The sequence below is a fragment of the Chiloscyllium punctatum genome, chromosome 5 (assembly GCF_047496795.1).
Source record: "Chiloscyllium punctatum isolate Juve2018m chromosome 5, sChiPun1.3, whole genome shotgun sequence".
NCBI lineage: Eukaryota > Metazoa > Chordata > Chondrichthyes > Orectolobiformes > Hemiscylliidae > Chiloscyllium > Chiloscyllium punctatum.
Window position 1 is genome coordinate 17,269,323 of NC_092743.1, and position 27,120 is coordinate 17,296,442.

General features: G+C 38.0%; 1 protein-coding gene across 4 annotated transcripts in view; it reads left to right on the top strand.

Moving 5' to 3' along the window:
* The window catches only part of piezo2b (piezo-type mechanosensitive ion channel component 2b), a 762,691-nt gene that overhangs the window by 575,088 nt on the left and 160,483 nt on the right, over positions 1 to 27,120 (top strand). For all 4 annotated transcript variants that reach the window (XM_072569838.1, XM_072569835.1, XM_072569837.1 and 1 more), the window contains exons 20-22: positions 1,271 to 1,447; positions 12,471 to 12,599; positions 16,637 to 16,837. In XM_072569838.1, the coding sequence (XP_072425939.1) occupies positions 1,271 to 1,447; positions 12,471 to 12,599; positions 16,637 to 16,837 (507 nt within the window). The remainder of the gene's footprint in view (positions 1 to 1,270; positions 1,448 to 12,470; positions 12,600 to 16,636; positions 16,838 to 27,120) is intronic.

The following is a 27,120-nucleotide window of genomic DNA, read 5'->3' on the forward strand; positions in this document are numbered from 1 at the left end:
AGTTCAAAGGGTGGCCATTTTGTACATCCTGCCTGCGCTGTTTCTTTTTGCTACAGCAATCCACCGCTAATCTCACTACCTCACACCTAATGTTTTCACAAATGCCATGATTTCACTGCAGAAATTTCTCTTTGGTTAGTAGAGTGATTTGTTAGTTCTGTTTACCCACTTTGGGACTTTACTGACCAAGAATTGGAGCTAAAATGTAGCACCAGTATTTGCTCTGGGAAGACATCTACCTAATCATATCTGCCAATGATTAGATCTGTTTGTGTACCTTCTGCTGTACAAAAGAAAAAGTTTCTGAAACAGAAAGCCAATTATGGTGCTGCAAGAAAATCAAAACATCTGGAACCTGATGTTATTTCCGTAACTAATTTAAGGATTAGAAAATATTGGAAGAATTAACATGAAAGATGAATTAGTAGGGTTGAAATCAATGTCAAATCAAGCACAGAAAGTGAAATAAAAGGAGGGAAAGAAGTCAATGAAAAAGAGAAAGTAAAATGAAACTAAATTGTAATATTCAAAATCATTTAACAAAATATGCAAAACCTGCAAGAATGAACCTCCACACTTGTGATAGTTAATTTTCAGTACTAGATGCGATGATTAGCCAATTAGCACATTATTAAAATAGATCAAATTACATTCTCCTAGTCATATGTTCTTAAATATAGGTAGAATGGAAAAGGATAACAGATTTTCTTCCATAAAGTGGTCTCAGTGGACTTTTACAACAAATCCAAGAGTTTCATCATCACTATTTCTCATCATAGCTCTTTATTCCACATTTTAACTTAATTAAAAACTACCTAGGAAATTACCTTGGTATGGTACGATTTGAATTTATATCTCTAGATTACAAATACGTAACAAATCTATTATTTTTGCTATATGCCTGTACTTGACAGCATTGAATATTTAGGAAGAAAAAAAAAGTCTGCTTTGAAAAGCTAATGATGAGCAACATCACTGAAACAAAAAACTTTTGGATAGTCATATTAAATAGTGTATCTATTTATCACCCATACCATTGGTGCATAAATAACAGCAAATTCCAATAGGTTTACTGATATTTTGACAACATATTCTGACTTAATGTCCCTGCCTCTAGTCCAGGCTAACTATATGCATAACCACCTTGCTGAGAGAATGTTCTTGTGGCTTCTCTTCTCAAAAGGATCTCCAATTAACTTGTTTCTCATCCCAAAATTAGTTTTGCATCACTACAATGTGAAAAGCTAATACAAGTGTACTTCTTCTGCAGGTTTCCTTGTTGAATTACGTTTTCTTAATTTCATGGGCCTTTGCTTTACCTTATGTCAAATTACGCCCACTGGCATCAAGTATCTGCACAGTCATGACCTGTATAATCATTGTGTGTAAAATGTTGTATCAACTATCTTCTGTTCAGCCTTCCAACCACTCTTCTAACTGTACAACTGTGAGTACAATATTTATTATTTTTCATTATGTTCCTATAATTTCGATTGTTCACTATTACCTGCAATATGTTCTTATGAATGCAAAATTTTATATCCACAGAATACCCAGTCTTTGGCCTTATCCATTATCTACATCTCCATTTCTTATTTTATTTAAAATGCACTCCTGAATCACAGAAACAGAGGATTGTTATGATGTAGAAGGTACACCATGCAGCCCATCGTGTATACACTGGCTTTCTGAACATTTTGACTTAGTGCCAAACTGCTGTTATTTTCCCATAACCCCGCACATTGTTTCAATTTAAATAACCATCCAATGCTCTCTTGAATGCCTCACATGAACTTGCCTCTACCACTCTTTCAGCAAGTACATTCCAAACCTGGAAATATATGGAATGAAAGGACAGTAAAAGATCTTCCTCAAGGTATTGGTTCACGGCCTGCAGCTGGACATGTTTTCAGCAGAAGGATACGTAAAGTATGTTGGGTGATTGATCTACCACCTTCCTGTCCACCCCAACCCGCTCCCCATATTTCCCATAATCCAGATAAGCATCCCCTTGGCTGCCTGTCATGAGTCCTTTGAGGCCATAATTGCCCAATTAATCGTACTAATTAATCCTGTTTAATTAGGCTGTTTCTTTACAACTATATTGAAAAAGCTGTTTCAGGGGTATACTTTGCACATTGGGGGCACACTTCCCTCCCCCACTCTTTGTTTTTCCCCACTTAGCCTTCAGAACCCACTATCCAACCCCTCACACATCATTCTTTAGTTTGCCTAGTCCCTTCATGCTCTTAAAGCCCAGGAAATACCTTTATCCAGGATTCTTCAACAATCGCTGTTCCCATCTTTGCCGACTCAGCAGCATCCAAGTACAGAGTTCTAGTTTTGCTGGGACTACTAATGTGGCATATTCATAAATCTGTATACTCTGGCAATGTAATATATATTTGCTTTAAGACAGAGTCTATTCTATCTGTTAAGAGAAGATAAGATGAATAACTGAAGTAGAAGAAAGTGCAAGAATATGCCACATTATATGTTCATTCTTTTCTGCAGAACATTCTAGAATATATGTTGCAATATTAACCAAACTTTTAATGGCCAGAAAGGAAGTGAGTGTGATTAAGCTCAAAACAAAGTGGCAACTGGTTTGCAGCTTAAAATGATCCCATCCATTTCTGGGTTTGGTTTGGGTCGGTTTGTTTGACAGTCAATATAGGAGAGTCTATAAAGCACCTTTGCCCAAAAGGCTTACATTTCTACCACTTGTTACTGCTAATGTCTGCAACCTCCTGGAAGAAGATTTCCTTCCCAGTGAGCCATCTTACTGTCACTTTCTAACAAAGTGGCTAACTTGATCCCAGAATTTGGCTTTCTGCCTCTCCCTAGATCTTTGCATAGTATTCCCCTGTCAGAAGAGAAAGCAAAGAGTTGCAAGTGTGTGCAATGTATCATGTGGAAAGAAGGAAAGTTGAAAGAAAGCATATAAAGACACTAATGTCAGTGATAGCCCCAAAGACTGCGATAAATTCAGAAACTAGTAAAGAGGATTAGAAAGATAATAAAGGCAAAGCAAATAAACAGGGGGAAACTAGCAATTAAGAATTAAAAACTGTCAATTAGAGCTTTTTTAACTATATAAAAATGAAAAGAGAGATCAAAGTGAGCATAGGTCCCTTAGAATCTGGGGAGACAGTTATATGGAAGATGGGAATGGCAGAGGAATTAAACAGATATTTTGCATCAGTTTTTGCAGTGGAACATACATGGTGCAATGGTAAATGAGTTAAGTACCACCATCATCACTAAAGAATAGTAATTGACAAACTAATGAAGCTAAAGGCTAATAGGTCCCCTGGCCCTTGATGGCTTGCAACCAAGATTCCAGAAGAGGTAGTCATAGAGGTAGTAGATACATTGGTTGTACTTTTCCAAAATTCTTTGGATTCTGGAGAAGTACCAAGGATCGGAAACTACCAATTTGATATGTCTATTTGTTATGGGCCACACCAAACCCACTCAAAATATTAAGAAAATAGCCTAGATCCTAGCCTTTTCTGATTTTTAAAGGCAGATGATGTGTCCTGGATGCAAGTTACCAGGCTTGAAGCAAAGGAGAGAAGAATTGGAGTAACTTAACTCTACTGGAACACTTAATAGAGTAATATATTATATTATTTGACAACTGCTCCAACATAGCAACATCCTTTAAACACATCCTTGGTAAAGGCAAATTCAATAAAACAGATTGTCTCACATGTAATTTTCCAGTCCAGGGGGAAAGAAACATCAAAAAAAATCTGAGAGCAAGAAAACTCAAGCATTTTGCTATAGCAGGGTGAGATGTACAGCAGCTTCCAAACCCCAACAACTATAGAAAGTTAAACTAAGATCCTGATTCTGTGGGAGCTGAACCCAATCCCTTCGTGCTGCTTCTTTTGTTTCAACTTTACAAAAAACCCAAAGCTTCGCAAGCCCCTTACTTTATTTGCTTGGAGAAGACTGCTTGGTACTTCTGACTCGACATCTCTTCATAACAAAAAGGACAAAGTATAGCTCTTAAAGCCAAAATATAGTCACATTTGCCCCTTAAAAAAAAAACCATCAATGCACAAAGATGGTTTCATTTTTAAAAATCTTTAGATTAGATTCCCTACAGTGTGGAAACAGACCCTTTGGCCCAACAAGCCCACACTGACCCTCTGAAGAGTACCCCACGCAAACCCATTTCCCTCTGTCTAATACACCTAACACTCTGTGCACCTGACCTGCATATCTTTGGACTGTGGGAGGAAACTGGAGCACCCAGAGGAAACCCACGCAGACATGGGGAGAATGTGCAAACTCCACACAGTCACCTGAGGCTGGAATCAAACCTGGGTCCCTGGCACTGTGAGGCAATAGTGCTAACCACTGAGCCACCATGACAGCCCAAACACTATTACTCTTCAGTTTATATATATTATGTCACATTGACTCTAAATATGCAAAAATTCAATTCTACAGTCCATTTCAATCTATTTCTTACACCACCAAATGCCTTCGGCTCCCTTCATCACCCGTCATGACAACACATCACCAATTACATTCTCTAGTCCTGCCGCACTTATAATTTTCAAATTCAAAGGCTGCAATAATAAGATCCATCTAAATAATTGGTCATTTTTATCCTTGAAATTTTCCAAATTCTTTAAAGGGTTATGAGTAGTATATACAATTGTCTCAGACATATTACTGGCAACATAAATGTTGAAATGTTGCAACACCTATTAAAAATTCAAAGTCTCCTTCTCAGTTGTGGAATGTTTCTGTTGATGAATATTCAGCTTTTTGGAAAAATATACAACAGGTCTTTCTATCTTCTCAGTGTCATCTTGCAAGGGTACAGTATCAACACCCACATCACTCACATCAATAGCCACCTTGAATGACTTTGTGTAGTTAGTTGTGGCTAACATTGGGACAGTGGTGAATACAGCTGTTGGGTAGTCAAATGCCTTCTGACATTCCTCCATCCATTGAAATTTTCTTACTTCTTCAACAAGTCAGTCAGGGAGCAACCACACTTCCAAAATTCACTAAGAACTTTTGATAAAAACTACTCAGTCTCAGGAATCCTAATACTTCCTGCTTTGTCAATGGTTTGGTATCTCCCCAAAGTCCTTTGTTGTCTTATCCCATGGGACCATTTGTCCATGTGCCATACCTGACCTAAGAATATGACTTGGGTTTTTGCAAACTCATTCTTAGCATGGTTTATCACCAAGCCTGCCTCCCTAAGTGAATCAGTAATTCTGATCGATGCTCCACATGTGACATGTGTGACTAAAAATCACCAGATTGTCAATGTACACCACACAATTGGGTAATCCTGAAATTACATTATTGGTTCGTCTTTGAAATGTGGCTGGCGCATTCTTCACACCAAACAGAATGACTTAAAACTGGTACAGCTCATTCAGTGTCATGGAAGCCAAAGTTTCCTTCAGTCTTTGGATAATGGGACCTGCCAGTATCCTCTGAATATTCCAACTTAGAAATATAAGCTGCTTGTCCCATCTTCTCAATACAGTCTTCTAAACATGGGATAGGATAAAATCAGATTTTGCAACTGCATTGATTTTGTGATAGTCCACACATAAGCATTTTGATTTTCCTCTCAATGGTAACTTAATAATTTATGCCAATTTTGAAAACATCTTCATTATCCAAATAAATTTGAAGTATGTCCAATTCAGAATCATCTGAACTTGGTTCTTTACTTGGTGTTGTAACCAGTAACACATTCTCATTTTGCTTTCCTTTTCTATCAAAATACCTTTTGAGCATATTCACATGACATACACTATAAGATTTCTTGCTATCTAGCATTCTTATTAAATAATTCACCTCACTCAATTTCTTTTTGATTTGACAAGGACTAAATCTTGCCTTCAAAGGTTCACCTACCACTGGAAGTAACAATAAAACTATTTCTCCACTAGCAAAATTGTGAATTTTTGATTTTTTGTCTTCTTCCTGTTTCATCACCCGCTGTGCTACTTTTAAATGCTGTCTAGCCAATTACACATATTTTTAATCTTTCCCTAAAATTTGACACATAGTCCAAGTATGTGGTCTGTGAACCCTGACTCACCAATTTTCCCTTAATTAATTTCAGTCATTCTCTCATCTCAAGCCCACAAACTGATTCAAAATGGATTAAATTTAATTGGTGCATGAGGTGCTTACCCAATTGCAAAAAATACAAATGTAATTCCTTTACCCCAAGCCTCTGGATAGTTTTGACGACAAACCACCAACATAGTCTTTAAAGTTTGATACCACCTTTCTAATGCTCCCTGTGATTCTGGATGGTACACAATAGATTTGAATTGTTTTATTCCTTGTTAATCCATAACATCCTTGAATAACTTTGATGTAAAATTTCACCCTTGATCTGATTGAATTTCTGTGGGTCATCCATATTTAGTCAAAAAAAATCTGAGTATCTCTTCTCCAATCCCCTTAGCTGTGATACTGCATAATGGAAAGACCTCTGGAAATCTGGAAGACGCTTCCATTATAGTCGACAAATACTAATTCCCACTTTTTGTTTTAGGTAGGGATCTGATGCAATCAGGTATGAGTATTGTAAAAGGTTCCTCAAATGTGGGAAAGGATATTAAGGGTACTATTCTATTACTGCCTGAGGTTTTCCTATTATCTGATATGTATGACATGTCTAGCAAAATTCACCCACATCTGTTTGCAGTCCAGGCCAACAAAAATGTTTCTGCATTTTGGCTTGAATTTTCATGGCTCCCAAATTATTTCCTATTTTTAATTCATGTGTTATCCACAACACCACCTTTCTATAACTTACTGGAAATGCAAATTCGAACTTTTGGCTATTTTCATCTGCCCGAATATGTAATGGTCTCCGTGTCCTTATCAACACTTTGATTTTAAGATAGTGGCATTCTGGGATACACTCTGATTCTTCTTCTGTGTAAGCTTTTTTGGTAAACTGTTTTAGTTTTTCATCTTTCTGTTGTAATTTTTCTGAACTAAAAAATATCCACTTTGTCCTCCATCTGTTCTTGTTTTTTTCCAACCATTTGATCAAACCATTTGATAAGTGAACTTATCAAAGATAACTCCATTATCTTTACTCCTTGATTTCTCCTCCTGCTTCAGCCTGTGGCTTTTTGACCTTGTTACCACACAACCAGGAAAAACCTCAGGATATATTTCCTGTAACACCTCAGTTGTCTGATTTTCCACTGCCATTTGATCCACAGGAGGCATTGCTTCCATCTGTGATCCAGCTATATTATTACTAAGCATAAACTGCATTTCCATAACTGATCATTTCTCAATTACTCCTACTGCCATTTCACCACTTTTCACCAGACTCTTCAACCTTATTGTATATAATGGATCACTGCTCTTATCACTGTGAATTCCGCATATTACAACCTTTTCTGGCGTTACCCACCTGAATTGCATATCTCCTCATCTCTTACCACCAAAGATTGACTTGTGCTCTAATCTCTTAAAACTTTTAATTTCTTTACCTACCCCACCATGGCATACATGAGTAAACCCCACCTACGTATGTAAATTCTTTAAAGAGATCCCAGTCTTTCTTCTCAACCAACCCCGATAAGGTTGTACAGTCTTTTCCAGTTTTTTATTTAGCTTCCAGTGTGCTTTCCAGTTAGTTAAAAATTATTGTTTTCCCACATCTGTCTTCCCAGTGCTTTTTCTAAACCACCAACACTGCGACTTCATATGGCCTTTTTTATTCTCTTTTTTACTTCTCCTCTCATGGGTTTCCTGATTACCTTGTAATAAGCAATCATTATTATCTTCAATGACACTTCTTTTTCCTTTATGAGGATTTTTCTTTTCCCCAATTTCCATACGTCTCAGATTGAAATTGATGCCAGAAGCCAGACGTTAATTTATGAATTTATAATCATCTGCCATTTCCACATCTAAACTTGCAGTCTTCACTCTCCGCTCTTCAAATAAATCATCACTACTTCAGGAAATGAATTTTTGAACTCCTCCAAAATAATTATCTCTCTAAGAGCATCTGTCTGACCTATTTTCAATGCTCTTATCCATCTATCAAAATAACTTTGTTTGATCCTTTCAAACTCAATCTATATTTGACCAGGTTCCCTCTTTAAATTCCTGAAAAGCTGTCTGTTTGCTTCTGGCACTAGTTCATATGCATTTAAAATGGCTCTTTACACCTCATCATACTCCCCAGGTACCTCCACTGATAGCGATGCAAATACCTCACTAGCTCTACCTACCAACTTTGGTTGGATCAACCATACCCAAGTAGTCACTGGCCATTTCATTTGTTTACCCACTTTCTCAAATGAAATGGAAAAGACTTCTACGTCCTTCTCGTTGAACTTAGACACCACTTGGACATATTTAAACAAATCCTCACTTGGCTTTTGGCAACGATGATTGCTCTCCTTCACTGTCCTCGTCACTACTTCTACCTTTCACCTCTACCTCCACCATTTTAAATCGACTTTTGAGTTTTCAGGTCCAACCTCTGAAGTGCAAAAACTCTCTCTTTCTCCCTTTCTTCTGCTGGGGCCTTCCTTTCCTATTCTTTTTCCTCTGCTTTCAGTCATAATTAAACTGTTTCATTACCTTTTCTCTTTCTTTTGTATGTAATTCAAGCTGCTTCATTTGCAATTGAATTTTAACCATTTCTAGAGATTCTGATAGCATTTCTGGCAATTGTAAGTTGAGCTATTTTTGCAATTACTTCCCCTATTGTACAAAGGCAATTCTAAATTCCGGCTTGTTTGCCAATTGAAAATCTTCGTCTTGCTCACTTTCTGTAAAATTCCTGAAGTGACGAAAAGTCATTGAGACGTACAACACGGAAACAGACCCTTCGGTCCAACTTGTCCATGCTGACAGATAGCAGGAAAATCAATATTTTGGGCAAAAGCCCTTCATCATTCCTGATGAAGGGCTTTTGCCCGAAACATTGATTTTCCTGCTCCTCAGATGCTGCCTGACCTGCTGTGCTTTTCCAGCACCACAGTCTTGACTCTAATCTCCAGCATCTGCAGTACTCAGTTTCGCCATGCTGACCAGATATCCTAACCTAATCTAGTCCCATTTGCCTGCACTTGGCCCATATCCCTCTAAACCCTTACTCTTCATATACCCATCTAGATGCCTTTTAAATGTTGTAATTGTACCAGCCTCCACCACTTCCTTGGGCAGCTCATTCCATACATGCACCATTCTCTGTGTGAAAAAGTTGCCCCTTAGGTCCATTTTAAATTTTTCCCTGTCATCCTCAACCTATGCCTCTAGCTCTGGGGAAAAGACTTGTATATTTACCCTATCTATGCTCCTCATGATTTTGTAAACCTCGATAAGGTCACCCCTCAGCCTCCGATGCTCCAGGGAAAACAGTCCCAGGTTATTTTGCTTCTCCCTATAGCTCAAATCCTTCAGTCTTGACAACATCCTTGTAAATCTTTCACAACATCCTTCTGGTAGGAGAGAGACCAGAATTGCCTTCTTCCCTCCCCAGGGAACTCTTAGTGACTGAAAGATCCATTACTACACAAGGCACATCCTATTTAAACCAATCAAATGCAACAGCTGAAAAGATAACACCAGTATTCACCACTCACACACTCCAAAACCAACCTCGAATTAGAGATTTTGATCCCATCAAGAGCCCCCAATTTGTTATAGACCAGACCAAAGCTCCTTCAAACTATATTTACAAGATAGCTTACACCCAACGTTTTCTTCTTTTTAAGGGCAAGTGTAAGGTTTGTGTTCTGGATGCAATTTAATTGATCAAACCATCAGACTTGAAGCAAAATCTACTTTATTTATATAGTTTAAATACAAATGAATGAAACAAGAATTAGAATAACAACCCAGTTGGAAAACTTATGTGAATAATAGATTATCTAACTACTAAACAGCAACTGTTCTGAAATAGTAATATCCAGAAGCACACCCTTGGCAAAAGCAAATTCAGTAAAACAGATTATCTCTCATGTAATGTTTTTCCAGACCAGGCGGAAAGAAAATCAAGAATAAACTCTGAGACAGAAAGAAAATTCAAGTGTTTTGCTATAGCAAGGAGAAATGTATAGCAACATCCAAACCCTAACAGCAGCTGGTTCTGTGGGACCTTGACCCCACCACTTCATTCTGCTTCTGTTGTTCCAACTTTTAAAAAAGCCCAAGGCCTCACAAGCTGTTTACTTTATTGGCTTGGTACTGTCTGCTCGCCACCTTTGTCGCAACCTCTCTTCACAAAAAGCCAGAACAGAATATACTTTTAAAGTCATAGTATTGTCACATATTCAAAAGGGGAGGGGGGAGGCAAAAAGGTGGTAACTTTAGGTCAATTAGACTATCGCGTATTATTGGAAAAGTATTGGAATCAGTTATCAAAGAAGTAATAGCAGAATATGTGTAAAATCATAATCTAATCAAGCAGAATCAGCATGTCTTCATGAAAGGGAAATTGTATATGACTAAGTTATTAGAGTTTGCTGAGGGAGTCTCAACTAGAGAGGGTAAATATGTTGTATTTGAAGTTTCAGAAGGCATGTAACAAAGTATCTCAAAAGGTTAAGTCACAAGACAAAAGCCCATGATATTGGAGGCAGTATACTAGCATGGATTGAGAATTAACATATGGTAGGAAATAGGAAATAAGGGGTTCTTTTTCATGTTGCTGTCCTGGGATCTGTGGAATTCTACAGGGATCAGTGCTGAGACAGCAACGTTTCACAATATAAATTAATTACTTAGAGGAATGAAGAAATTAAGAGGAGTCAAATTTGCAGAGAACTCAAAAGTAATTGGAAAGGCAGATTGTGACAGGGATACTAACAGTTTACAGAGATATTGATAAATTAAGTGAGCAAAAAGCTGGCAAATGGTGGGTAATGTAGGAAAATCTGAATTTGTTCATTTTGGAAGGGAGAACAAGAGAGGACAGAATAATATTTAAGTAAAGAAAACCTGCAGAAGGCTGCAATGCAAAAGGACTTAGGGTACTTTTTAATGAAACCAGAGAGCTAACACATACTCTGTAGCAGGTAATCAGGAAGGCTGATGTTATGGTGGCCCTTATTTCCAGGGGGTTTGGAGTACAGGAGTAGAGAAGTCCTACTGCAACTGCAACATGTTACTGGAGAGACCATATCTGGAGTACTGCAAGAAGATCTAGTTCCCTTATTTGAGGAAAATCATAATATCATTGGAGACTGTTCAAAAGTCTCACTAGGATCATCCCTGCTGTGAAGAGATATGTTATGAACAAAGACTAAACAGTTTGGAACTCTACTCACTGGAGTTTTGAAGAATGAGAGGTAATCTCATTGAAACACATAGGATTCTTAAGGTGCTTGTCAGGGAAAGTGCTGAGAGGATGTTTATCCCTGTCTTCGGAACTGTTTGCCACAGAGAGCTGTGGGGTAGAGTCCATCTGTATATTTAAGGCTGAAATAGATTCTTCAACAGTAGATAAATCAAGGGTTACAGGAAAAATGTAGGAAAGTGAATATGAAAAATGTTGCATCAGCCATTCACCTGTTGGATGACAAAGCAGGCTTGAGGAGTTGAATGGCCTACTCCTGTTCCTATTTCGTATGGTCTTATGGATGACAATATTTGTGGAAGGAGGCTATGAGGCATGAGTGTGCATAGCATACCGATGAGGATGAAGTGGTGTTTGCCATTCAGATTGGTAAGTGTAGAAGTGCCTGAAAGAAAGGGATAAGTTAAATTTGCAAGGTTTATTGATCTGAAAGGTATTTTGTAGAAGAATGCTGAGGAAGTCAAGGTTGATGTTGGCCTCTGAAAATACAATGCCACTCACTAGTCTTGCTCTCCTGAAACCCTTGAACCTCTTGGACACTGTCTCCAGATCTGCTGTTCATTTGCTCAGTACTTCTAAATTGCTGATTGGGAGAGACTGTCATCTTCCTACCAACCTTTATATATAGTTTATTGTTTCTGTCCTCCAGATCCCCCATCATAATCTCCAGGTAAGAGTCCATACTCTAGTCTATATCCTGGAAATGGTTGGAGAGAGTAAATGGGAGGAAGCCTTTCAGTTCTCATTCCATTCTGCTGAAGTCACAGAAACTGATTTGAAGTTCAGGCATTCCAACTCCTGTCAAATCTCTTCACCTTCCTTGCACAGATTTGTGGCATCATCCTTTCTCAGATTAACAGGGAATGTGGATGAACGGTGATAACAACATAGCTGAGTTTTAAAAAGCTATGGCAAAGCCTACTTCAGTTGCAAATGGGTTTAACTTTGAAGTTCTTTTTAGAATGGTCTTTTAATGCCAGTCATTTTCAACCGTTAAAATGAATGCACTTACACAGTAAATTATTTCTATTAACAGGAAAAATAATTGAAAATAGAGCATTTAGTAATATTAATTATTTTTGTACTTAAGACTCTAAATAATATTCTTGAATATTTAATTCCTCAGCCACAACTTAATGAAACAAATGTAGAGAGCATTGAGAAATTGCACAAATCAGTGCTTTACGCCAGCCCAGTTGACCCAGCAAATTGGATTGGGCTAAGAAAGTCCTCTCCCCTTCTGGTATACCTTAAGGTATGGATTTGCTACAATATTTCCTAACTTTCTTTTCCATTGTAACACGTATTCAACAAAACAAAAGGAAGCGTTATCTCAAAAGGGACCAAGGAATGAATTTAAAGTCTGTGTAGAAACTGATGCTCAGCTAGAGTGTAACCATTTGTGCATCTATTGGCATTGTCTCATGTTCCACATTGCTTCCATTAAAATAAATTACTGTATATAATATAGTGTCAAAATATAAACAACGTGTGCTAAAGGCTTTTCATACTGCAAATAAATGTAAACTTTATTTATGATTAGTGAAATTGAGGATTGTTGCTTAAAACATTTGTAATCAAACCTTGACAATCAAATTTGATCCCAATTCAAAAGGATACCAAAGAGGAATGTTTATATTGTGTTTCCACACTATTTACAACAAATGTTATAAGCTCAAGACATTGATGCACTGTCACAGATCAGCATCAAGTTGCCATGTAATCATTTTCCCCTAAGAGAACGTTCTGTTGGCTACCATTTAGGCATATTTTGCATGATCTCCAACACTTCCTTTTCTTATTGCAGATTTCATTCAGTTGTATTTTACACTTTTATTTGTATGTGCCTCAAATAGTGTAGTTTTTTAAATTTAATTTGAAAACAATAGATTGTCACATAAATCAAATTAAGAAAGGAGGAATTCGGTGTTATCCTGGATTATTCATTAGATTATTTTAATTAAGTGATCATAAATTAAGTAAAGATCTTATGCTGTTTTTGGAAGCTGAAGATAAAGCAAATGTAAATGAACCAACTATATTTAAAACAAATCTGTAAGAAGTTTTGACTTACTGTTCTGAACCGCAGATATAAGTACTAGGAAACTTTCGAGTATGTGCATGACCAATGGAGTATTCATCTTCTGAAACAAATTCTGAAACACAATTTGATGTGTCCAAAGAGTGGAGGGTATATAAAGTTAAATCTAGCATCATTTCTTGAATGGTTTCACAAGGATTTCAGTGTATACTATGTAATTTATCTAATTCGCTGCAGAATTTTCAGAACCTTACTGCAAAGATTAAAAGCTTTGCTTCAGACCATAGGAAAGCTGCCAAGGCCCAAGAGCAAACAATAAGCACATATTTTTTACAGGTCGGTAGAGATGTAGTGGGGATGAGAGGAAGGTCTCAGAAACTGATGTCTAGTTGGGTAGCCAACATGAGTCCATGCTGTTCTGGCTTTTCTGAATGTGGGATTGAAGGAGAATGGAGAATTCCCTTGGATTAACTAAGTGATTGTTAAGGCTTTTCAGAAGTCATTTATGAAGTTCATTAACCCTGAATCCTGACCTCTTAGCCATGTAACTTGTTTCCTGAATGGTCAGCAACTTTCTAAGATCATGAAGGCAAGTGAAGAGCTTCTTCAGTGAAACTGGCAAACTGGGAATGTTTCCATTAGTTATATTAACTGCAGCATTGTCCATTAATGAGACTGCTGTTCTCTCAGAGAGTGACTCTTTAATGCATATTTGTCAATTTCTTGGAACTATTTATGCATTGCCCCATGATGTATCTGCTGGGAGGTCAAGAACTGATATCACACAACTGCTCTTAACCGAGCAGCAATAGCAACATCAGTAGGTGCAACAACACCTGTTCTATTCCTCAGCTGCATGTTCCTTCATAGACAGATGGTATAGACATGAAAAACCTTCCAGAAGGAGGTGAGACTGTTAACAGTAAGTCTACCAGGCTGAAGATCAGCACTCTCAACCAATGTCACACGAGGCTCAGCCACTTATGGCAATTCATTTTCAGAATGTCCTAATTGTTTTTTTTACAGCTAATAAGTTGATTTGAAGTGTATGCATTGTACGCCGTCATTGAATGCATTGCATAGCCTCTCAGCATAATCTCTCATAGTTCTTCAATGCACCTCCCTGCTTTCATACACTTTCACCTTTTGAAGCAAGAGCTCCAGCCTGTCAACCAGGAGTATTTCTGCTTCTGCAATAACATCCATTTTAAAAATCATCTGTTATGACAACAAAAAGAAGCACTTGAATAATGGGTGTTACAGGTATCAGATGACTGGGGGGGATAGCTGCCAAGCAGGTGAAGTTAACTGATTGTGACCTGGTTGGCAGGGGAATATATTGGATCCAGAGGTGCGGCAAGAGTGTTTTGGGATTTTTAAAAAATTATTCATAGGACATGGGCATCACTAGCCAGTATTTGTTGCCCATCCCTAATTGCTCAAAGGCAGTTAAGAGTCAGCCACATTGCCAATAGTTTGGAGTTACACGTAGGCTAGACCAGATAAGGAGAGTAGTTTCCTTCCCTGAAAGAAACATCAATGAACAAAATAGGCTTTTCCTCCAACAAGCTGTGGTTTCATGATCATCATTAAACTCATATTTTCAGATTTTGATAGAATTCAAATTTCACCATCTGTCTGGCAGGATTCAAACTTGGATTTCAGAACATCACTCGGGTCACTGGATTAATATTCTGGTGATAATACCATTAGGCCATCACCTCCCTATTAGTCTTCTGTGTAGTTCAGGTTAGTTCTGGATATGGTGCTTGATTTAACTTGGACCTTGTAAAACAATAAACTATACTTTGGAATTTAAGAAATCCATTGGTCTCACCATCTGAAGTGCTGACCTATGTGACAATAGTTACAACAAAACAAAACTACCAACAAAACATCCATTGACTATGTTTAATTTTTTCAAATCTATTTCTTTGTCTTGAATTTCCCACCAGTCCTAGTTATTTAATATTCCTAACTATCATAATTGCTGAAACAAAAACAGAAATTGCTGGAAAACCTCAGCAGGTCTTCTCATTAAGAGTTGCCAGACTCAAAATGTTAAATCTCCTTTCTTTCCACAGATCATGCCACATCTACTGAGTTTCGCCAGCAATTTCTGCTTTTGTTTCAGATCTCCAGCATCAGTAGCTCCTTGCCTTATGTCAGTTGTAGTAACTTTTTAACTTCATAGTTCAGCAACTTGTTGCTTCAAAGTCTAGTACAAGACCTTAAGGCCCTGATTAACCAATGCCAAAAAGATCATAGATGCTACTCTTTGCACTTTACTGATGCTGTCTGATTGTTTAGATACTGGTCAAAGAATCAATGACGTAGGTCACAATTCCTTGAGCAACCAACCTGATGAAGGGCTTTTGCCTGAAACATCGATTTTCCTGCTCCTCGGATGTTGCCTGACCTGCTGTGCTTTTCCAGCACCACTCTGATCTAAACTCTGGTTTCCAGCATCTGCAGTCCTCACTTTTGCCTAGTTTTTATGTAATTGCTGGTTAAGAAGGCTGGGAAAGAGAAAATGGAGAATTACAGATGTTTTAGTTTGATATCAGTAGGGTGCTCAATATTGGAATATATTATAAAGAATGGGATAAGGGGACATTTAGAACATTTCCCCTTAGTACGATTGGGAAGAATGAACATGAAAGGGAAATCATGTTTGGCAACCGTATTTGAGTTTTTTGGGGATGTAACTGTAAGAGATATTACATAAAGGATAAGCAATGGATATAATATGTTTGGATTTTCAGAAGCTGTTGATAATCCCACTCAGGAGGTTAGTAAAAAAATTAGAGCACATGAGGGACAATTAAATTGAGAATTCATTAACAGACAAGAACAAAGTAGATATACAGGTCATTCTGAGGATGATAAGCTATAATGAGTGGGACTATAAGGAAGCTCTTGAGTATGCTCAAGGCAGAAGTCAATTGATGTTCTGGGTGCTAATAACATCAGTTAATGGAGTTAAGATAAATGATCAGCCATGTTCTGGCTGAATGGTACAGCAGGCTTAATATGCAATTTCTAGAAACTTGCTTAGTTCATTTTAGCTGCTATCAACAGCAAATTGCACTTACAAATAGTGCATTGTATGAAGGCAGATACCAAGAGCACTTCTGACTTTTGTGGGACACCTTAAAGTTTCAAATTCTGTCATAACCAGTCTAGAATATATCTTCAGAACTTTAGGAAATTCAAGTATAATAAATGTAATTTTTTTTCCTCTTTTCTAGAACAACCTGCTGATTCTTGCTGTTTTAGCATTTGAAGTCACAATCTACCGTCATCAGGAGTACTTTAGGCTCCGCAATAACCTTCCACATCCAGTAACAAAAACTATCTTTCATGACATCACAAGACAACACTTGGATAATGGACTGGTGAACTGTGCCAAGTATTTCATAAATTACTTCTTCTACAAGTTTGGGCTGGAGGTGTGCAGCATATGGATTTGAAATAAAACCTTATTTATATGCCTCAGTAATCAAAGATATCCAAGTAATATGTAAATGATAGTTAATTGAAAAATATGAGTGGTCAGAAGGACAAATAATATTTTTATTCATATTTATTGGAATGGCAAGGATGCCTGACAAGTCCAAGGTGTTCCCAGTGAGAAGCAGATTTTCCTTAGAGTCAGACTGCAGAAATGCCTGGAGGTGGCTTGCCAATGATTGAAATTTGGCATCAAGGTTTCCCATTGTAACTTGTGATGTGGAGATGCTGGTGTTGGACTGGTGTGGATAAAGTTAACAATCACACAGCACCAGGTTATAGTCCGACAGATTTATTTGGAGTACAAGTTTTTGGAGCGCTGTTCCTTCGTCAGGTAGCTAGTGGGGCAGGATCATAGGACACAGAATTTATAGTTTTAACCGATGCGGTGTATTGAACAAACCCAGATTGTTGTTGTCTTTAATCACGTAGAATGGGTTGGAACTTTGCAGAGCGGTACAGAGCAGTTAGGAAATAGACACCTCAGTGTAGTGGTTTTGGTCTGAAACATTCAGACCAGAAATGTTTAGTTAGAACCTGAAAGCAGTTTTTTGAAGCTAACAAAGTTTAAGCTCAAGGATAATCAAGGAAGAGTTTATCAATCTCTCAAGACTGGGAAGTGAAAGAAATAGTTACTTCAAATCTATAGTTGTAATAAAGAAGAGACCTGTCTCTCTGGTATTTGAGTATATAAAATGATAGTGTTGGGAGTAGGTGGGATTGTGTCTTTGAAATGTAAATAGTTCAGTAAGCTGTATTATTGTTAAAGCCTCCAGTCTACAACATTGCATGCTTATAGTTCAGTGAAGGACCACTGCATTAATTATATAAAGAAAACAAAATATGTTCTATCAAGCCAGATTTTAAATCAGTGATATAATGTGTCCAGAAGTAACATTAATTGAGATCATAATAAGCGGGGGCTGTTGAGGGATTTGAATTCATTGGATCTAAATCTGTCTTCTTAAAGTAGTGGGTATGTGGAGGTTTTGGACAGGAAATGTTTGATATGTGGTGAAGTTTATTGCATGTATTTTAATGAGGGTTTTGAAAGTTGCTAAGAGTTTTCTGGAAGTTATTGTGTCATAAGCATGGAAACAGATCCTTTGGTCAAACTCGTACATGCCACCCTGACATCCCAATCTGATCTAGTCCCATGTGCCATCATTTGGCCAATATCCCCTCTAAACTTCTCCTATTCATATACCCATCCAAATGCCTTTTAAATGTTGTACCTGCCTCCACCACTTCCTCCATCAGCTCGTTCCATACACAAGCGTGAAAAAGTTACTCAGGTCCCTTTTAAATCTTTCCCCACTCACCTTAAACCTATGCCTTCTGGTTTTGGACTCAACCACCTTAGGAAAAGGACCTCGATTGTTCACCCTATCCATGCACCTCATGATTTTGTAAACCTCTATAAGGTTACTCCTCAGCCTCCAATGTTCCAGGGAAAAAAGCCCCAGCCTATTCAGCTTTTTTCCCATAACTCAAACCCTCCAGTCTCAGCAACATCCTTGTAAATCTTTCCTGCACCCCTCAAGTTTAACAACGTCCTTTCTATAGAACAGTAACCAGCATTGTATTCAATATTCTAAAAGTTGAAGATATAACAGTGAGCAACTTGAAACCCTTGATTAAGGTGAACTCTGGGAGTTAGCAGATAAAAAGAAGTAATGAGGAGATTCTTCAAATGATTATCCAACATTAAGAATTTGAATAGGTGAAATCTAAAACTGAGATGGCACAGCTAGATTAGCTAGGATTCAGTTAGAAATGGAGAAAGAAATGACTTAGAGAGTGAAAAAGAAGTGAAATAAAAACTGAATTAGAGAAGGTAAAATTAAAATACATGAGGGAGAAAGAAACCAGAAGATAATGAAAAGTGAGTAAAATAAAAAAACAAAGCAAGATGAAATTTAAAAATCTTAGTTTCTAAAGAGTAATTGAAATTAGACAACATGATTTGCCCAAAGAAAGGCTTAGAACCATGGTGTCCAACTCACAGATTGTGATTGACTAATTGATCCAGTCCCAATAGCAGTCTCAGTTTCTCATTCTCATTCTGCATTCTGCCTAAGTTGTGCCTGTCGATCATCAAGCTGAATCATGATATTCACTTCCAGAAGCTACTGCTGGACTTGGAGGTCCTTGCAGAACAAACAAAAATTAACAAGAACCCTGCTATGTCCAACATCCAGTACCTGAGTGACACAGCTGACCCAGGTCCCCAAAAACAAATTACAGTCACAAAAGTGACTTCCTGACCTTCTTGAGAACAACAACAACATTCCAGTTCTGAGGTGCGGATCCAGAGTCCTACCTGCAGTGTGATCAGTGGCATCACAAATTACAGGATGAAGTGATATAGGGAAAAGGGCTTCCAGATCCACATTTAAAACTCATAATTTGTGCAAGTGCAGAATTTATGTCTGAATTCAATCTATTTTAAAATTTGGTTTACAAAAACCTTTATGTCCTGTTGTTTATTATGTGTGGTGCAGATCTCTAACCCAAGGCGTATTCTCGATGGAGGCTAGTAGCTAGTGTAAGCTTGCTTTTTATCTTATCTAAAAAATGCTTCCTTGGCTGGTGACAATGATGAGTGATGAAGTTAGAAGTCACACAACACCAGGTAATAATCCAAACAGTATTATTTGAAATCACAAGCTTTCTGAGTGCTGCTCCTTTGTCAGGTGATTTCACCAAACAAAGGAACAGCGCTCCAAAAGCTTGTGATTTCAAATAAAACCGTAGGACTATAACCTGGTGTCATGTGACTTCTGACTTTGTCCAGCCCACTCCAACACAGTGACACATCCATATCAATGATGAGTGAAGACCCTGGAACATCTAAAATGCAACTGAAGACATACAACTTCCATACAGAATAAGAAAATGAATTTTATTTTTAGAACTGCAAAAGGTAACAGCATTTGCCTTATGTCACCATGGTATGTCAACAAGTAAAAGGAGAATTTGGAATGACATCACACAATGATGCACAGTAAATTGATGGATAGTTTTCCCTTGAACAGAGACAAAGAAAGTTGACAATTTTAAGGTTGTTTGAAAGTTCAACATTCATTTTTTTTCCAGCAAACCGGCAAATTAGAACCCAGACTTCAAGGTATTAGCAAATAAGCGTCAGTTACAGGTGTCACACTGAGACTTAGTGATTAGAGGACAAAATGAATAATTATATATATGTGGTATTGGATTTCTATAGCACTGAAATAAACTATTTATTTCATATTTACTGAGTGGTATATCCCAGGTTGCACTTCAAAAAGTAAAATTGATGTGGGAGGTGGTGATATAATGATAATGTCACTAGACTAGTAGTATAAAATAACAGGCTAATGTTCAATGGTTCCAGAAGTGAGAAATTTCAGTCGTGAGGATAGATTTTAAAATTTAGGACCATTCTCCTGGGAGAGAAGGTTAAGAAGAGATCTGATATTCAGTTGCAGAGCTGGCATAGACATAGTAGGCCAAATGACCACTTTCTGTGCCATACATTTCTCTGATTTTCTGTTTAAAAACAATTTAAGGACATTGGCCTAAAATAAATAAGGAAGGAGGAGATAGTAACATTAACTGGGACCGTAACAGTTTACCTGTCCTTTCCCCAGATATCTGAAAATTCTTCTCCTCTAAGTTTTTATCTAATTCTTTGTTGAAAGTCTATTACTGAAGATGGGTAGCAATAATGTTTTTGTCCTTATTTGTTACACTTTGTAAACAAAACATCTCAGAATTAATGTTTGGACTTTACTAAAACTGGCAAATGGTATGTGTATGACTCAAGGAAAAGCTGATTACCTTTCGGCAAAGATGAAGAAAGTGAATTCGCATTTCTAAAAAAAAATGTTGGAATTATTTAATTATTTCGCACAGGACATTGACTGTTTTAAAATGTTATGGATTACCTCATCTGGTGATGCAATTTGTCACAGATGTCAAAACGTGAAGAATTTTCAGAGCAGGTTGTTGGAATGTGGATTGTGAGGTAGAAGCTTTTAATAAAAAGATTTTCTTTTCATTTTCAACCTTGTAGTTAGATAATCAAACTGGGAGGGAAAAGTCTCAAGGAAAGGCAGCATTGTGAAAGCATTGTATTAATATTGAATGAACACAGCATGGACATACTACGTTCTCTGTAATATTTTATCCTGCTCCTGTGCCGAGGTCCAGGCACAGCAATGCTAAACCAGAAATCCATGTGTACACCCACTGTTCGATGTGCATGAATCCTGCAGTGGCTTTGCAGAGTTAGAGATTTAGGAATTTGGGGTCACAAAGGCAAAGGTTTAATTAGTGGAATCTTTAAGCAACAGACTTGTAGATTTATTTTTACTCATGAGGACTGACCTTCAAGGCTGATTTTGTGTGCTTCAAAATAGACAGCTTGGAACAGGTTAAGTTTTTGTACTTAGTCTTCATCACAACATTTGTCTAACTTGAGGGACTGAGAGAAATATCCTCTCTTTTTCTCTTTTTTAATACTTAGCAACTACAATGTTGTGGATGAAAAATGTTTTACTGTTCTGTCTTCCTTTTCACATAGGCTGTGACTTTTGTTGAAGTATACTAGTAAAGGCTAGGAAAAACCTTGTGTGTAGAGAATTGTAAGCGCATGGACTTTTTTGCTACAAGAAAAGGATGGGGAAGCTTTGAAGCAGAGAAAAATAAAAGACTATGGGCGAGACAGTGGGTTTTATTTTGATTGTTATCCAGGCTGATGAATCCCCAGTTCTCCTGCATCTTTTCCAAACAACAGTGCTTGTGTGTGAATCTAAATGCTGGCTTGTGACAAGCTAGTCACCAAAGAGGACATCACTACTAAGCTGACTGTCCTCATTTGACTTCCACACATTCACACTTTTAACAAATAGGAGATGTATCCTTGGTTCCTACCTATTTTTTTCATTAATATTCTACACCTCAGTGATGTTTCTGAAAATATCAGATCAGATTCTGTATGTACATTAACAATATCCTGCTGGAATTCACCTTTTTAATTGCTATGCAGTTTACCCAGCTCTGAATATTTGATGAGTTGACCATTTTGCCAAATCAATCCATTATTTTGAATTAACACTACAAACTCTGAATCCTAACCATAAATCCAGCTGCCTACTGTACTGCTTTCTGAGACAAAACTAAATTACTTGCAAACTTGATGCTCTATTTAACCCTGAGCTCAGTTTCTGACCTAATATTGTTTCTTAATTTGTTCACTGGATAAAAGTGTCTCAGATAAAAGTGGCCATAAAACTTTACCATCTCTAATTACTCTTACAATTGATGGTGAGCTACTAACAAGTCTATTTTACCTTAAAAAAATCTCTGCCTCAGCTCATCCAAGAGTGAATTTTGTAACACTGGACTCAACAAGCTGAATTTAACCAAATCAATTTTGGAGAGTTTCAGTGAGGACTTCTCTCAATAAGCTTTAGCACGTTATGTCACATAATTCTCCACTGCTGATTTCATAGCGCTGCTATTATGCAATCACTAGCAACAGAGGTATTCGTTGCTGTCAGAACTTTCTAGGAGTTATGCCACTGACATCAGTACGATCAACTGTCGTTGCAACTGCAGCTACAGAAATGAAACTACACAGGCTACTTCTCCTTGGTGGCAGAATATATTCAAACCGTGTGAAAAGGTTTCTCCAGTTTCCAGTATGGCATAACATCTTGTCATTTTCAATGTGGGAGCATCACCATGCCGAAAAGCCTTCAAACAGTGAAAATGTTAACAGAAAAAGCAAAGAACAATTAAAGAAAAAGATCTATATTTGTTTCTAGGAATAAATAAGGGCTGCTTGCTTTTCAAGCAACAACGAACTTGCAGTCCATGAATGATCACTTCACCTAACTTATACCTGTTGAAGCCAGTTATCAATTAAACACTGTTTGACTTGTTACACCCACTGTTGCAGTGCTGTGTAATATTGAAGGTGATGGTCCTCATGCTCAGTGTCCTTTGCTTCTTCCTTGTAAGACTGCTGCTGCTCTCTCAGCTCTTTAGAAGTCATTACATTCCTTCTTTACCTGTTTTAGTTACACAGAACACAACATGCAAGAATTATGCAGCATAGATTGTGTGGACTGCACTGCAGGGTGCCCTGTGAGTGATACCGGCATTAGAATCTCATCTTCAGGAGACTTACCATCTACCCCATGATTCACTGCTGGAAGATTGGACTGTGTTATATCTAATTACGTCTGAATACGGAGGTTGAGTAATGGAGTCATCAGCCACAGTTTCAGATGGTAGCCCTGGTATCCCAGTAAGCATCCTTGTAAGACATCTGACCCTTGAGACCAAGCAGAAACCTGAGAGTTCTTAAGGATATGGGCATCATGGCAACTTGCACATTACCTGGTGCAGACTTCTAAAATGTGGTACCAAAGATTATAGAAGACTTATACGTTTATGGAATGGAATCCTTTCCTGTGGAAGGAGTCTGCTACAATAAGATATGGTGCTGTAACGCAATCTGTGTACAGTGCACACTGCACCTGGGAGAAGTAAGCACTGAGCTTATCACAGGGAAACATGTCTGTGGCAACAATGCACCTGTTCATCTAAAGGAAACAGCATCAAGTATGATGGACTGTAAAACTCTTGTACCTCCTCTGCATGAGGAAACCTTTAGCTGTGATTTCTTCAAATGGAGGCTATTCAGCAGCCAGTGGAAATTGGCACATTTGTTCCTCATTCATTTATCTGTGTCTTTTTTACAATGTACCCACAGTGATGATAACTGCTGCTGTCCCTGGATCTATTGATCACTGTTCCAATGAACCTGTTTGGGGAATATCAGAAACAGAACAGCCTCTTAATAATGTAAGCAGTCAGTTTTAACATCACATACTTGTGACAGTTTAGCATAGTTCTAAACACAATAGTACATAGAAGATTTGGCAAGGAATGCTATGGGATGGATTTCATAGACCTTACTCTGATAGTTGGAGCATAAACCATACCATTCAAATACTGTAGGAGTTTGAAAGTGTCGTAGGATTGCTGAAACCTTGCAACCCCCACCATCACCCAATAAAAGCAGCTTGCATGTAAAGTATGATGATAAATGCTTACAGCTCAAGGTGAGAGGTCACTGAATCCACCATTATCAATATCCTGGGCATTACCATTGACCAGAAACTAAACTGTACTACTCATTTAACTGCTGTGGTTACAACAGCAGGTCAGAGGCTAGGAATCCTTGAGCAAATAACTCACATCCTGACTCACCAGTGCTGGTCCTCAATCTGCAATGCACAAGTAAGGAATGTGAAGGAGTACGAACCACTTACCTGGATGAGAGGAGTTTCAACAATATTCAGGAAACCTGACACCATCCAGGACAAAATGGCCCACTTGGTTCCCACCACATCTTCAAACGTTCACTCTCTCCACCACTGATGCTCAAATAACAGTGTGTACCATTTGCAAGATGTATTGTAGGAATTCACCAAGTTATTTAGACAAAATCTTCTGTGAGCAGAAGAGCAACAATTTCTTAGGAACACCACCATTTGCATGTTCCTCTGCAAATCACATACCACCCTGACTCAGAAATGTATCAGCATTTGTTCAGTGTCAGTGACTAAAAATCCAGCACCTCCCTCCTTTATGGCATTGTGCTTATATTCAATGGATTTCAGTAGTTCAAGAAATGAGCTACCCTCTACCTTCTCAAAGGTAACTGGGCAATAACTGCTGGCTAGCCAGTGATACACATATCCCATGAGTGGACAAAACAGAGGTGGAGCTCTTGTATTCAGACAGATTAAAAAGAAACATTTACTCCACCCACTTGGTGTGTGATAGCAGTCAGTTTGCATTGAGGATTATCAGGTCAGTCATGATCTCATTGAATAGCAGAGCAATTTCAACCAGCTAAATGCCCCTACTTGTGTTCTTACACCTTATGGTCTTATTTTGCATTTGTGATTTGGATGAGGGTGGAAGGTAACACAGGTCATGTTTCACAGAATGAGTCACGGCTTATCCTGGTAAACTTTTTTTCTTTGCACTCTTATCAGAACCCATTGGTTCTGAGCTTCTACACATTCCAATATTTTAATTTAAACATTTTAATTTAAATCTTCGTGCCCCAACATTGCCCCATAAGCTTTGGCATGACAGCTTAGCCATGCCAACCATCATGATGTATTGTACAAGTATTGAAGCCAGGGTTGTTAATTCTGTATTTCATCATACTGCTTCCAAACCCCGATTAACTTTCCAACTTCTCTGTCACATTAGTGAACACTGAAAACCCATGTTAACTTTCAGTGAGTAGGGTCATTTGGCTGTACACTTGCAGTCTGTTTGCTGAAAGAGCTGCTGTAAGTGTGCAATTGATGTACCACAGTGTCATACCACAAAATGTCCTTCAACTTAACTCAGCCTATGGAATTAACTGAAGTGGAGAATGGTATGGTGGAAGAGGTTGCTGGTGGTCAGTGCCCAAAGAGTATACCATAAGATGTTGGAGACTACACTTCCAAGATGGCGGCCCAGATGCATAAGCTGTTAGATACCAGCTTTAACTTACGTGTCGTATAAATTAGACAAGAAAAGGTAACAATAAGATTTCAATACATGCAAGTGTACCTCTTGCTGCTCTCTAATGAGATTTTTGTATTGCCATTATCAAGATTCACCTTTTTCAGATCCGGCCATATTTTGTCAATTAATTCAGTATTGACTATGTCATTTACAGGCTGAGAAAATTCAATCCAGCATTTACATTACACAACATATCCAGTTTTCCATCTTCCAATCACCTTAACCTAAGGAACCCATAAAAATGTTGCCCAGAACACAAGTTTTCATTTATTTCTTATGCTTACTGCCATATATTTGCTCCATATCCTCAAATTATAAAATTTTAAACTTTTTCTTCAAATTCCTTCATTGCTGGGGTTTTGACCCGCTATCCAGTCAAGACATTGGCACTGCACCCTTACCTTAATGATATTTCTTTTCGAAAGAAATTCACTTCCATCTAATTTGCTACTCCATAAAGCCTGGTGACTTTGGCAACCATACATTTTGCTTATATGATCAAACTGATCCTGGTTTCAAAACTTCCTGTCTGTGTAAATTCATAAACCCCACAAGATCTTTGTCTTTCTGCAATTCTGTCTTCTTGTACATCTTGCATTTTATTAATTCTATCATTGGAGATCATACTTTTAAATATCTGTGCCCTGAGTTTAGTAATTCCCTTCTTAAATATTTCTGCTTTTTGAATTCTACCATCTACAAAGCACTTCTTAAAATCTCCCTTTTTACCAAGCTTTTAGTGAGCTGTCCAATTATCTTAAGTGGCTCAATTACAAATATTGTATGAAAGCAATCTAATATGTGACTAATGAGTTTTTACTATTAAAATTGCAACATGCATGGGGAGGCAATAGCCTAGTGATAATATTATGAGACTATTAATCCAGAAACTTAGTGTTCTGGGGAAAGTGAGGACTGCAGATGCTGGAGATTAGAGTCAAGAGTGTGGTGCTGGAAAAGCACAGCAGGTCAGGCCGCATCCAAGGAACAGGAGAGTCAATGTTTCGGGCAAAAGCCCTTCATCAGGAATTCCTTTTGCCTGAAATGTTGACTCTCCTGCTCCTCGGATGCTGCCCGACCTGCTGTGCTTTTCCAGCATCACATCTCGACTCTAATGTTACGGAGACTCAGATTCACATCTCACATGGTGGATTTGAATTCAATAAAAAAATGCCTGGAATTAAGAATCTGTTGATGGACATGAAGCCATTGTTGCTTAGTTCATAAATATTGTTCAGGGAAGGAAATCTGTCATCCTCACCTCCTCTGGCCCACATGTGACTCCAGACCTTCAGCAATGTGGTTGACTCTAAACTACCCTCTGAAGCAGTTAACAAGCCATTCAGTTGTACAAGTCATGATAATATCTCAGTGAAGATATGAAACCAGATGGACCACGAGTCTTAAACTCTGGCACCGGAATAGACAATAATGGAAACAGTCCTGTCAACCCTGCAAAGCCCTCCTTACTAACATCTGGACGGTGGTGCCAAAATTGGAAGAGCTGTCTCACGGATTAGTGAAGCAACAGCTTGACATAGTCATACTCATGGAATTGTACTTTGCAAACAATGTCCCAGACATGGCCATCACTATCCCTGGATATGTCATGTCCCACCAGTAGGACAAA